General features: G+C 42.1%; 1 protein-coding gene across 2 annotated transcripts in view; it reads right to left on the reverse strand.

Moving 5' to 3' along the window:
- Window positions 1-492: 492 nt before the first annotated feature.
- TBX19 (T-box transcription factor 19) overlaps window positions 493-14,361 on the reverse strand; it is a 29,750-nt gene continuing 15,881 nt past the window's right edge. The window contains exons 6-8 of one of the 2 annotated variants that reach the window (XM_004314287.4): window positions 8,169-8,360; window positions 5,770-5,905; window positions 493-2,682 (exon numbers count right to left, since the gene is read on the reverse strand). In XM_004314287.4, the coding sequence (XP_004314335.1) occupies window positions 2,397-2,682; window positions 5,770-5,905; window positions 8,169-8,360 (614 nt within the window). In that variant the 3' untranslated portion in view covers window positions 493-2,396. The remainder of the gene's footprint in view (window positions 2,683-5,769; window positions 5,906-8,168; window positions 8,361-14,361) is intronic. The other variant, XM_073804673.1, reaches the window with a different exon arrangement.

The raw sequence follows: 14,361 nt of genomic DNA on the forward strand, positions 1-14,361 counted from the left end.
TTTCATAGACCTAATTGTACTTGCTAAGCACTTAGGTGTGTGACCAATCACTGCAGTGACTGGTGAAGAGGCCTAAACTTCTAACTTACCAAAATACCATCTTGCAGAAATGCTAGTGTATTAATATCTTATTGGCCTCTAATGATATCGCAGAGGAACCAGGGAACCAAAAACAGTCCTGCCTCAGGGAGCTTTTCAAAGAGCAGTCGTGTAGGTACATTGTGCCTTGGTCACTCACACACCAGTTAGGGACCCAGAGCTCTGGCCAGGCAACCCTAAGTGTGGTCAAGTGACTTCCCAGGATACCATGTGGTGGGACTGGTGTCGTTTCTAGAGATCCAGGTCCAGAAATGGAATGGTACCAAAATATCAGGGTAACCACAACATGTTAAAAGACCTTCTCGGGCTTCCCTGGTGGCGCAGTGGTTGAGAGTCAGCCTGCTGATGCAGGGGACACGGGTTCGTGCCCCGGTCCGGGAAGATCCCACATGCCGCGGAGCGGCTGAGCCCGTGAGCCATGGCCGCTGAGCCTGCGCATCCGGAGCCTGTGCTCTGCAACAGGAGGCCACAACAGTGAGAGGCCCACGTACTGCAAAAAAAAAAAAAAAAAGACCCTTCTCTGCAGAAAGAGCCATAGACTCAACAGGACGTCCCAGGCTAAGGCTTGGTCTGCGTGGGTTTGCATGGGCTCCACTGATGGAATAGGGGTGGGAGCAGCTGAGCCATTGCCAGGCCCCGAGTGGACCCTCAGACTCCCTCAGGGATGACCCAAGAAGGCTACCAGTCAGTGCAGCGTGATGTTGATGATGGGAGAACCGCCCATCACCCAGGTCTGGAAACCTCACTCCTGTGGCGATCAGCACGTGCAGTGGTGGATAGAAAAGGAAAAGGGAAACCAATGAAACCGTGATTCTGCTCACTGGCTACAGCAATGGCCTAGGCTGGGGCAGAGGTTGAAACTCTTATCTGGTGAGGTTCCTGGAGTATTTACCATTCTCTTTCTCTATTCCAGGCAAGCTGTTTCCAAGTTTGGCTCTGAGGTCACTGTCTGGAGCACTTGTACAAAACACAGATTCCTGGACTCCAGCCCCAAAGATTCTGACCCAAGAGGTATGCAGTACGCCCAGGTGTTCCAGGTGATGCCGGCACAGGGGATCCAAGGACCAGTGTTTGAGAATAACCGCTCTAGTCCACACCGACTCCTTATATCATCAATCACTGAGAATGGGCTGCATCTCATATGCAACACCAAGCATGACCCCGGGATCCCACTCTGACCTGCTGCCCTGTCTCGGGACACGTGTCTCTGAGCTCTGCCCCCTAGTGAGCTCCACAACTGTCCATTTAGCACATGCACTTCACACGCACTCAACTCAACCAGTGTTTATTGGGCACCTACTATAGGCAAGGCACAGAACCAGATGCTGCTATGGGGAACAGAGACAAGAAGGCTGGGCCTCACCCTCGAGGGGCTCACAGTCTAGTGGGAGAGAGACATACGCACAGGTACTAAAAATACGAGGCAGAATGAGGTGAGCTCTAGAACAGAGGCAAAACCAGTGGGAGGTCAGGGAGCCCAGCAGATCAGATGCTTGATGCAGTGGGTGGTGCTCTGGCCAGTCCCTGGGAGACGGGCAGGATTCGTACAGGTAGGACTGAACAGAGAAGGATATTTCAGGTACAGGAGTAGGTACAGAGCTGGGAGAGTACACTGAACGTTCAAAAGACAGGGGCAGAATGTATGCCTTGACTGAAATATAGGATGCTAAAGGGAAAACAGGTAGCTAAAGCTGGAAAAGTGGTTTGAGGGCAGATGGCAGAGGAGATCGACTTCAATCTGTAGGCAATGGTGAGCCATCGAAGGTTTCTAAGCCAGGGAGTGACATGATCTCATTTCCTCAGTTCTCTACGCTGTAATATGTGATTAGCTCTGTTTTCGTTAACTTCACTCCATGGACTTACACCCTTCCTTGGTCTCTGTGGCCACACATACTTTCAGGGCTGCACAAAGCTCTAAAGCAGTGGCCTTAGGCTAAGTAAATATTGAGCTCACTTAACAGCCTTGCATCACGTCCACAGAACAAGAAGGACAGCCTTCTAGAACCACTTGACAGTAAGGGGCAGGGCACGAGGAAAATACTCAACAAACTTTTGTTGCCTAAGCATAGCACGGATAAGTTGCAGAGAAAATGGGAGCGCAAAAAGAAAATGGTGGAGAGATGCAGGTGACGAAATTAGCATTATCCAAACTAAACCATCTCCCTGTAGGCTTCTGGTATAACCCCGTTCACTGGGTGGGGAGACTCTGCAGTCTGACTCACTGGGATTAGTAGGTGAGACTTCTAAGAGCTCTACACCTAGCAGATTCTCTGCTGACAACTTTCCTAGGATCCTGCTTAACTATCCAGCGAGGAGGGAGACTGGCGCCCACCCCCACCCGGGCTACCACAGCCTGAGAAGGGATGCGAGGTCACTGCTGTCCAGGTAGACACAGCGATGCTGGTCAGCGAGGGCTCCCCCAGAACCTCCACACCAGCCGAAGCAGGAGCCTGGGTGGAGAGGGGCGAAGTCACAGCTGGATTACCCAGAAGAAACGCTCCCGGGGAGCCGGCGTGCACCTCTGAGCCCGACCCGGAAGGGCCCCCGCCACCGTTACTGATGGTCCACAGGCACGGGTAGGGGCTGCAGAGAAACAGAGAGAGAGAGAGAGAGAGAGAGAGAAAATGCTTGTCGACACACCCAGGAAGGATTGCCACCTGACAAGCACGCACGCAGTGCTGAGAGGGGCACAGGTCTAGGAAGAGGGCATCGGACCATGGCATTATTTCTAGCTCGGACACACACTGGCCCAGTTTCTGCAGAGAAGCAGCAAGATGTAGTAGAATAAACATAGGATTAGGTGTCCTGAGACCCGCATTTTGATGCTGGCCCTACCTCTAGCAAGTTGTTCAGTGCTGAACATGCATTTTATTTCTCTAGGCCTCACTTGCCACCTGTGTAAATGGACAGGGGAGTGAAAGGATGATATTTGGGCAGCATGATCTGTGAGTAAGGTCCCTCACTGCCCAAGAGAGGTGATGTGGCCTAATAGCCAGGACACATTGTCGTCAGAAAACCTAGGTTTGAACCCTCGCACTACCACTTATTAGCTCTGTGACTTTGATCAAATTATTTATTGTATGAGCCTCAGTTTCCTCATCCTCAAGATTTGGAGTGATAATTAGACATACCTTACAGATGTTGTTATGAGGATTAAATAAGGAAATGAGTATGTGATGACTAACACATAGGACTCAGTAAATGATGGTTCTTATAATTAATTCTTCCATTCCAGGTTTCTACCTGTCAGCTCTGGTCCCTGGTAGAAAGGCTGGGGAGCTGTACTGCTATCTTGGACTTCTCTTATCCTATGTCACTGGTTCACAAACTTGACTGCACACGGGAATCACTTAGCGAATTAAAAAAAAAAAAAAATACCGATGCCTGGGTTCTATCCCCCGAGATTCTCATCTAATTAGTCTGGCATTGTATTGCTTGATAATAGGCTCATTAACTAATGTCAGTACTGAACACATTTGCTTTCCTCTAGCAAAACCTTTATAGCATCAGCAATGGGTTAAACATGCCACTGATGAAGCCAGAGGTAGCAATGCCACCCTGCACCGTATTTCAGATACCGCAGACCTCACTGGACCATATGAAACCCGCAGAAACCCAGGCTTTGGGGTTTTGGTGTTTTTGTTTTTGTTTTTTAGCCAGCTCAGCTTGCTGGGATTCTGACCCCAATTCCCCAGTTTCCAGAAAAGACTCTTCTACGATATCAGTCAGAGCCCCTTTCTCATGCTTCCTGGGCCGGTGGGAAAACCACGGGCTCTGAGTTACATTACTTACTGTATGACCTTCAGGCAGTTTTTTAATGCCTCTGAGCTTTAGTTTCTCCATCAGGAAAATAGGAATTTTAATAGCAGCCTTATGGATGTCTTTGAATCCTATAAATGACTTACATAAAGGATCTAGTACAAAACTTGGCACATGGTTGTTTAATATCTTCAAAGACACTCTTTCCCTCACTTTCTACACAGTCCCAGTCAGTGCATTTCCCTGAGGTCCTCCTGTCAAGCACTGTCCAATAGGCTAAACTTTTGAGTAGCCACATTTTAAAAAGAAAAAGAATGAAAAGAAAACAATGAACTTACTGTTAATAATATTTTATGTAACTGAGAATATTCAAAATGTTATCATTTCCACATGCATTCGGTATTAAAAAATTGTTGAGATTTTTATTCTTTGTTTTGTACTAAGTCTTCAAAATTCTGTGTGTTACACTTACAGCACATCTCAGTTTGGAACAGCTGCATTTCAAGGGTCCAGAGCCAGAGGCGGCTGGGGGCTGCTGCATTGAACAGTACAACACTAGACCCTCGGGGGTCCCAGCAACATTAACAACAAAATCAAGATCACAGTTTACAGCAACACCTGGAAGCTGGTTAAAAATGCAGAATCTCGGGCTTCCCTGGTGGCGCAGTGGTTGAGAGTCCACCTGCCAATGCAGGGGACTCGGGTTCGTGCCCTGATCCGGGAAGATCCCACATGCCGCGGAGCGGCTGGGCCCGTGAGCCATGGCCGCTGAGCCTGCGCGTCCGGAGCCTGTGCTCTGCGACGGGAGAGGCCACAACGGTGAGAGGCCCGCGTACCGCAAAAAAAAAAAAAAAAAAAAATGCAGCATCTCAGGCCTCAACCCAAACCTATTAATCAGACTGTACAGTTGAACAACATCCCAGGTGATTCTAATGCACATTAAAGTGTGAGACGCACTGCTGTGGATCAAAGTTCTACCTTCCCCAAACTTTTTCTAGACCTGCAAGTCATAAGCCATCTACCATCTGCCCCCTCCACCGCCAAAAATAAAGGATGGGGACATCTTTTCATTTTGAATCCCCTTTTGGACCTTCTCAAAATTCTGCATACTTACATTGAACGTAACAGCTGACGTGTATATATTGATAGAATGTTACTGCTTACACTGCATTATAATGCTTTTTCTAATTTGGGTGCTCACCATACCCTACAGGGTAGCTCACATTATTGCCATGTTACAGATAAGAGAGCTGAAGCTCAGTGAGGCTAAGAAAATTGCCCAAAGTCACAAAGTCAATAAGGAGTAAAACTGGGGCTCAAGCCCACATTTGTCAGACCCCAGGCCCCTTCCCTTTCCCCTCCACCACGCGGATTTCCAGTCAGAACTGAATGCAGGTCTCTGGTGTGAGAGGTATGCTATGGGTCCTACAAGCTGCACTCAGCCCTATTGCCTCCTATTGCCTGGGTTGAGGCCCGGACACCCAAAAGCTGTCCCCCTGTTAGAATGAACAGCTTGTAAGGATATGGACAATCAAGGGTCTTGAATTCTCAGTGTGTATTTACACGTTTCCCCTTCAGTTTCCCAATATTCGGTATCTATCTGCTACCACCACAGTTCACAGTATTTCTTCCTGGTTCGAGATAAATGATTCCAGGCCATAATATCTTTTCCCTTCTAAAAATAAAATACGGAAGCTACAAAGAAAAGAGTACATGACTGAGCACGTGCCTTCCCACCACCCTTTCTCCAGGAATGACAGGTTGATCCTGTCGTTACTTCTACTTCCTAGTGGCTTAGAAGTCAGGACAATAGCTTAGACCAAGCCACCCCAGGAAAAAGAATGAACTCGAGTCCCCAGTGCTGAAGTCAACCCTCAAGACCAATGAGCAAGTTGCTGGTGTTGGGCTTACCTAGGCCCTGGATTGATCGGTCCGCTGGTGTGAGGTACAGACAGGATGCTGGCGTGGGGTGTGGAGGGTAAGGAAGTCCAGCTGTCGGCTCCAGAGAAAACTTGCAGATTATTGCTGGGGCTTTCTATCAAATTCACTTTTGGGAAATAACAACAGTTCAATCGATGGAGCATGGAAAACATAAAGATGGTGACCAATGACATTATCCTAGGTCAAAATATAACCACGGCCTGTGCCACATGTGCCAACAGTTGTTCATCTTTTCTGAAGGCCACAGAAAGGAGTGTGGAGCTTAGGTTAATTCAGTGGCAGCCATATGTCACGTACCGCTCATCTCTTAATGTTCACAACAGTGACGACTCATCGCCATTTTATAGATGAGGCTCAGATAGGTGGGAGGATTTGTCCTTTATGACACAGATCTAGCTCATGTCACCGCACTCACCTCCCCTTTAAAATGGGCCATGTCATCATCTCAAGACAAGCCTAAGGACCACCAGTGTCCCAGATGAGATTCTGAGGACCAGGACCTATCTTCTCAGCAACCCCAAGGAGATTTAAACATCTCAAGAATAGTGCCTTCTGTCTTTGAATCGCCATTTGCATAAATAGTGCCTATACAATAGAGAGGAAGAAGGAGAAGAAGGAGGGGAGGAAGGAGGGGAAAAAGGAAAGAGAGGAAGAGGATTCCATGTATATCTCTGGCCACGTCACTCCTTTTCATGATGTGGCCCTTGCAACTTCCTCAGCTTCAGCTCTTTCATCCACCACCTCGCCACCCCCTCCCTCTACACTCTTTTCCCAAACTATTCCCCAGACAACCTAGGTTCTCTCCTCCTTCTGTGTCTTTGCTCATACCACTCTCTCACCTGGAATGCCCTTCACCTCTGCCTGTGTCCCATGTCATCTCTCTTTCACCCCTGCCCTCTCCCACCCCTGTCCTTTTCTATTTATTCTTCAAATCTCAACGTAAACGCTAAGCCGTCTGGGTAGATCTAGCTGCTCTTTTTCCTTCATTCCCATAGCACCTTGACTTGTGTGTTCTATAGAATGTTTCTCAAACTTTAATGTGCATAGGAATCACCTGGGGATCTTGTTAAACTGAAGACTCTTTCAGAAGGAGAACCTGAGAGGCTGCATTTCTAACAAGTTCCCAGGAGATGCTGCAGGTCTGAGGACCACATTAGAGCTCTCACTACGTTGTATTAGGATTAATTATTTATGTATTCATGTAGCACTGAGCTCCTTCAGGGAAGAAATTAGACCTTAATCACCTTCCTAGCCCCACTGCCTAGAAGAGTGCCTGGTGCATAGCATTTGCTCAGAAGATGTGTTTTGTGTGCTGACCATGGGAAAGAACCAGAAAGTAGATGAGAACCCTGCTCAGTTTCTGATACATTAACCTACATTTTCTCCCTTCCTGGCAGCAGCTATCGAGGCTGCCGAGAGTAGCAGGTGATGGGGCACAGGGACAGGTACCTGGTGACCAGCAAAGCCCTCTGCAGGTACAGAGCTCAGAGTGTCCCTGAGGCTGGAACTTTAACACTCTCCTCCATCTCCCATGCCATGAACTTTACCTATTTGTTTCATTTAGTGTCAGTCCCCCCATATGAGAATAGAATCTCTTTGAGAGGTAGGTATTAATTTATTTTGTTCATGGACAAAACCTGGCTCATAGTCAACCCTCAATAAATATTTGCTGCATGAATAACTGAATGAGAAATCAACCCTTGGTTTCATGTCTCCCTTCCTTCATACGAATCTAATAACCAGGCAAGATCTGGGCTTACATGAGGCCAAGGCAGACAAGGCAGCAGCCAATGAGGAAGAAACTGCACAAACAACAGCATCAGCTTAAAAACTAATCAGACTGCAAAAATTATCAAGGTTGAATTTGCACGCCTCCAACTGAATCAGACCAAAGCAAGGATGTTGAGTCATCCACCTTCCCAGAGACCTTCTTAATAGCTCTCCAGTACTGGGCCCAGTATTCCCTGGACTGAGCCATACACTACAAATGTAGAAAAGAGCCATGTGAGGGCAATGAGCTGAGGGTCTCAGAGTCCCACGGCTTAACTTGGCTTTTAGAGATGCAGCCTGAAACTGCCCAGTACACCAGCGCCCTGGGAGGAGGACTTTCACAACCATTAGAAACTGGGTGTCTCCCTGTTTTTGTAATTATTTGAAGTAATTACAAAACACTAATAATGTTGTAACTATATAATCAACTATTAGTATATAAAATAAAAAATTAAAATATTAATACACAATAATTTTACATATATTAGATGAAAGGGATTCTATCTTCAGATATTTCCCCATTTCTAGCTGTTTATCCATTTCTCACCACCACCACTGACACCCACACCCCCAAGGGTTTAATTAGCAGAATCACACACCTGAGGGAGAGTGGTTTCTGTGCATGTACGCAGAAGGGTATGGAGCCTGCCGGTGGTGTCCTCGGAGGCCAGAATAGTGCTCACAGCCATGGTGGGTGTGGGGAGCAGACAGAGGCAAAGGAGTAGCATACTGGTAATTGGCGTTTCCTGCTGTGCATACTCCATCCGGATTGGAAAAGATCCAGCCTCCCACTAGAAGAGATAAGAGGAAGACACAGAGAATGGCTCTGAACTTCCACACCAAAATCAGGTTACCAGCCACTTTGCATAGTTATGTTTCTGTGTGAATGACACAATGTCTGTCCATGTGGAGTTACATACCACCACCCCCACTGCCACTCCCCTTCTATGTTAGCAGCAAAGTTGGCTTCTTTGGAAGTGGATGAAGAAGCAAAGTTGGTTTCTTTGGAAGTGGATGACAGGTCCTATCAAAGTTTGCAAAACCTCTTAAGAAATACTGTGGAATCACAGCTATATAAAATATTATTTGAATGTACAAGTCAATAGAAGTGCAAAAGTTAAGTTGCTTCTGACTTAATTGGGTTAAATTAAAAGTCAATCTAAGAAGGAGGTGTTAGATGTATATCCTACTCACTGATCTACAGCTACCAAATGTTTAATTTGGTTACCCAGAAAGAGTGAAGGCCTCTCTGTTTCTGCCCAGTGGGAAGGTATCTTTAGTTCTCACTCCAAGAATGAGGAGACATGATCCCTCCCGTCACCACCCCACAAAGAGGATTCTGAAAGCAAAAAGAGAGAGAGCTGGCTAGACAACTTGACAAGAATCTTGTGACACATTTTGGAAAACTGCAAAATATTTCACAGAAATGTGTTTGTGAATGACCATCTCAATTGATGCAGAAAAAGCATATGACAAAAGTTAACACCCTATCGTAATAAAAACACTCAACAAACATAGAATACAAGGAAATTGCCTCAACATAATAAAGGCCATATGGGACAAGCCCACAGCTAACATCATACTCAATGGTAAAAAACTGAAAGTTTTTCTCTAAGATCATGAACAGGACAAGAATATCCACTCTCACCACTTCCATTCAACATAGTGCTGGAGCAAACTGGAAAAAAGGAAAAGAAAGAAAGAAAAAGCATCCGAATTGAAAAGGAAGAATAAAATTATCTCTGTTCACAGATGACACAATCTTCTATGTAGAAAACCCTAAATATTTCACACACAAAAAAAAACTTTTGGAACTAACAAACAAATTCAGCAAAGTTGCAGGATACAAAATCAACACACAAAAATCAGTTGCATTTCTACACACTAACCATGAACGATCTGAAAAGTAAACTAAGAAAACAATTCCATTTAGAATAGCATTGAAAAGAGGAAAGTACTTTGGAATAAACTCTACCAAGGAGGCAAAAGACTTGTACACTGAAAACTACTAAACATTGATGAAAGAAATTAAAGAAGATACAAATAAGTGGAAAGGCATCCTATGTTCATGGAATGGAAGACTTAATATTATTAAAATGTTCATACTACCCAAAGCAATCTTTATCAAAATCCCAATGGCATTTTTGTCAGAAACGTAAAGCAATACTAAAATTCTAGTATTCTAGCTAGTTGGTGAAAGTATGTGCTTCTTGTTCCAGGGCCTGTATTACTAAGTCTCAATCTTTTCCCATGAATTCACTTGAAGTAGAGCCTTCTATTCAGAACGTTCACTAAATTTTTTTTATTGTGGCAAAAACACATGACATAAAATGCACCCTCACAACAATTTCCACATGTACAGTATAATATTGTTAACCACAGACACATTTTAGTGCAACAGATTCCCAACACCATTTGCTGAAGAGACTATCCTTTCCCCATCATGTAACTTGGCACCCTTGTTGAAAATTATTTGACCATATAAGCAGGGTTTATTTCTAGGCTCTCTATTCTTCCATTGGTCTATATGTCTTTATGCCAGTACCATACTATTTAGAGTACTGTAGCTTTGTAATGTGTTTTGAAATCAGGAAGTGTGAGGCCTCTAGCTTTGTTCTTATTTCCCGGGATTGTTTTGGCTATTTGGGGTTCTTTGAGAGTCTATATGAATTTTAGTATCCGGTGATATCCACATGCAAAAGAAAGAAGTTTAACTCTTATATTACACCATATAAAAAATTTAACTTAACTTAAAACAAATAAATAAAAAAATGTAAGACCTATAAAACTTCTAGAAGAAAACACAGGAGAAAACTTCATGAAATTGGATTTGGCAATGATATCTTGGATATGACACCAAAACACAGACAACAAAAGCAAAAATAGACAAACTATGTCAAACTTTAAAACTTCTGCACAGCAAAAGAAGCAGTCAACAGAGTGAAAAGGAAATCTACCAAATGGAAGAAAATATTGGCAAACTATATATCTGATAAGGGATTAATGTCTAGAATATATAAAGAACTCCTACAACTCAACAATAAAAACAACAACAAAACTCCAATTAAAAATGAGAAAAGGACTCGAATAGACATTTCTCCAAAGATATACAAATGACCAATAAGTATATGAAAAGATGTTCAACATCACTATTCATCAGCGAAATGCAAATCAAAACTAGATATCACATCATACTATTAAGATGGCCATTATCCAAAAACCAAAAAAACAAAATAGGAAACAACAAGTGCTGGTGAGAATGTGAAGAAATTAGAACCCTGTGAACTGCTGGTGGGAATGCAGAATGGTGCAGCTGTCATGGAAAACACTATGGAGTTTCCTTAAAAAATTAAACACAGAAGTACTGCATGATCCACCAATCCCATTTCTGGGGATATATCCAAGAGAATTAAAGACATTTGCAAACCTGTGTTCACTGCAGCATTATTCACAGTAGCCAAGAGGTAGAAGTAATCTAAATGTCCAACAACAGGTTATTGGATAAGCAAATTTGGTATATACATGCAAGTAAATATTATTTCAGCCTTAAAAAAGAAGGAAATCCTGTCATATGATACAACATGGATGAGCCTTCAGGGACATTAGGCTAAGCAAAAGAAGCCAGTCACAAAAAAACAAATATTGCATGATTCCTCTTACGCTAGGTATCTAAAGGATATGCAAATAGAGATAGAAAGTAGAACAGTGGTAGCCAGGGGCTTTGTGCAGCGGGAGATGTGAAGAGATGTAGTTTGGTGAATATATGTAGTTTCAGTCATGCAGGAATGGGGGCGGGGGGTGGGCAGGTGGTTCTGGGAATCTGTTGCACTAAAATGTGCCTGTGGTTAACAATATTATACTGTACATGTGGAAATTGTTGTGAGGGTGCACTTTATGTCATGGTTTTTTGCCACAATAAAAAAAATTTATTGAACATTCTGAATAGAAGGCTCTACTTCAAGTGAATTCATGGGAAAAGATTGAGACTTAGTAATACAGGCCCTGGAACAAGAAGCACATACTTTCACCAACTAGCTCTCAACTGAGGGGCCCACAGATAAGGATTCAGACACACCAGAGATGTTCCTTAAGAATATTGACTAGGGATTGTCAGTAATATGGAAATGGAACTTTTATTAAAAACCATTTGCTTAATACTTTTTAAGTATAAGTAAGCAAATTGTACAGAATTCATATTACAAAGTGTATGTCAGTCATTCTCAACAAATCCTTTTGTTATCTTCATTTTCTCATTTTTGTATAGACACATGGCCCAAGGGATCCCTACCTGAACAACAGATCAAGATTCAGGTGTCCAGTGAGCAAAGCTAGGCAAGTGGTCCCACAGAACTGGACTTTTGTCCATGTAGTTTGCCGCATGTAAGGTATATACCTTAAGAAGCTTACTAAGAAGACTACAACATATGAACTTTGAAAAGGTATGGTTCCACATGTGATACTATCCTATACAAAAGTGCTTTTTATTCCAGGTCACATGAAAAGTGCTTTTTCTATGGATAAATTTCTAGAAATGTACAATCTCCCAAGACTGAATCAGGAAGAAATAGAAAATATGAACAAATTGATTACCAGTAATGAAATTGAATCAGTAATCAAAAAACTCCCAACAAACAAAAGTCCAGGACCAGATCACTTTACAGTTTAATTCTACCAAATATTTTAAAAAGTTAACACCTATCCTTCTCAACTATCCCAAAAGCTGAAGAGGAAGGAATGCTTCTGAACTCATTCTATGAGTCCAGCATCACCCTGATACCAAAACCAGACAAAAGCACCACAAACAAGAAAATTACAAAACAAAACAAAAAGGAAAAAACAACAAAAAAGAAAATTACAGGCCAATATCTCTGATGAACATAGATGTAAAAATGCTCCAAAAAATTAACAAACTAAATTCAACAGTATATAAAAAGGATTATATATCATGATCAAGTAGGATTTATCCCAGAGATGCAAGGATGGTTTGATATCTATAAATCAATGAATGTGATACACATTAATAAACTGAAAAATAAAAATCATATGATCATCTGCATAGAGGTAAAAAAAAAGCTTTTGACAAAATATAACATCCATTTATGATAATAACTTTTAACAAAGTGGGCATAGTGGGAACATACCTCAACATATTAAGACCATATATTGACAAGCCCACAGCTAACATCATACTCAATGATGAAAAGCTGAAAGCATTTTCTCTAAGATCAGGAACAAGACAAGTGTGCCCACCTTTGCCACTTTTATTCACCATATTATTGGAAGTCCATCACAGCAATCAGACCAGAAAAAGAAATAAAAGGAATCCAAATTTGAAAGGAAGAAGTAAAACTGTCACTGTTTGCAGATGATACTATATAATGAAAATTCTGAAGACACCACCAAAAAATTACTAGAACTAATAAATGAATTCAGTACAGTTGCCGGATACAAAAATAATATACTGAAATCTGTTATTTCTATACACTAACAATGAACTATCAGAAAGAGAAATAAAGAAAACAATCCCATTTATAATTGTATCAAAAAGAATAAAATATCTAGGAATAAATCTAACCAAGGAGGTAAAAGATCTGTACTTGGAAAATTGTAAGACACTGATGAAAGATAGTGAAGATAACACAAACAAATGGAAAGACACACCATGTTCATGGATTGAAGTAATTAATATTGTTAAAATGACCATGCAACCCAAGGCAATCTACAGATTCAGTGCAATCCCTGTCAAAATACCAAAGATAATTTTCACAGAACAAAAACAAATAATTCTAAAATTTTTATGGAAACACAAAAGACCTTGAATAGCCAAATCAATCTTGAGAAAGAAGAACAAAGCTGGAGGTATCATGCTCCCTGATTTCAAACTAAACTGCAAAGCTACAATGATCAAAACAGTATGGCTCTGGCACAAAAACAGACACATACTTCAATGAAACAGAATAGAGAGCCCAGAAATAAACCTACACTTACATGATCAATTAATCTATGACAAAAGAGGCAAGAATATACAATGGGGAAAAGATAGCCTTTTCAAAAAGTGGTGCTGGGAAAACTAGACAGCTACATGAAAAAGAATCAAACTGGACTACTTTCTCATATCATATACAAAAATAAACTCAAAATGGATTAAAGACTTAAATGGAAGGCCTGAAAGCATAAAATTCATAGGAAAAAACATAGGCAGTAAACTCTTTTGACATTGGTCTTAGCAATATATATATATATATTTTGGATCTGTCTTCTCAGGAAAGGGAAACAAAAGCAAAAATAAACAAATGAGACTACATCAAGCTAAAAAGCTTTTGCACAGAGAAAAAACAAAAAAGGCCACCTACTGAATGAGAGAAGATATTTGCAAATTATATATCTGGTTAATATCGAAAATATACAAAGAACTCATACAACTAATCATCAAAAAAGCAAACAAGCCAACTGAAAAATTAGAAGAGGAACTGAAGAGACATTTTTCCAAAGCAGACCTACAAATGGGCAACAGACACATGAAAAGATGCTCAACATCATTAATTATCAGATTAATGCAAATCAAAACCACAATGAGATATTAGCTCACACCTGTCAGAATGGCTATTTTCAAAAAAATAATAAGTGTTTGTGAGGATGTGGAGAAAATGGAACCCTTGTGAGTGGTTGGCAGGAATGTAAACTGGTATAGCCACTATGGAAAACAGTATGGAGTTTCCTCAAAAAATTAAAAATAGGGACTTCCCTGGTGGTCCAGTGGTTAAGAATCCACCCTCCAATGCAGGGGACGTG

Source organism: Tursiops truncatus, chromosome 1 (genome assembly GCF_011762595.2).
Source record: "Tursiops truncatus isolate mTurTru1 chromosome 1, mTurTru1.mat.Y, whole genome shotgun sequence".
NCBI classification, from domain to species: Eukaryota; Metazoa; Chordata; class Mammalia; order Artiodactyla; family Delphinidae; genus Tursiops; species Tursiops truncatus.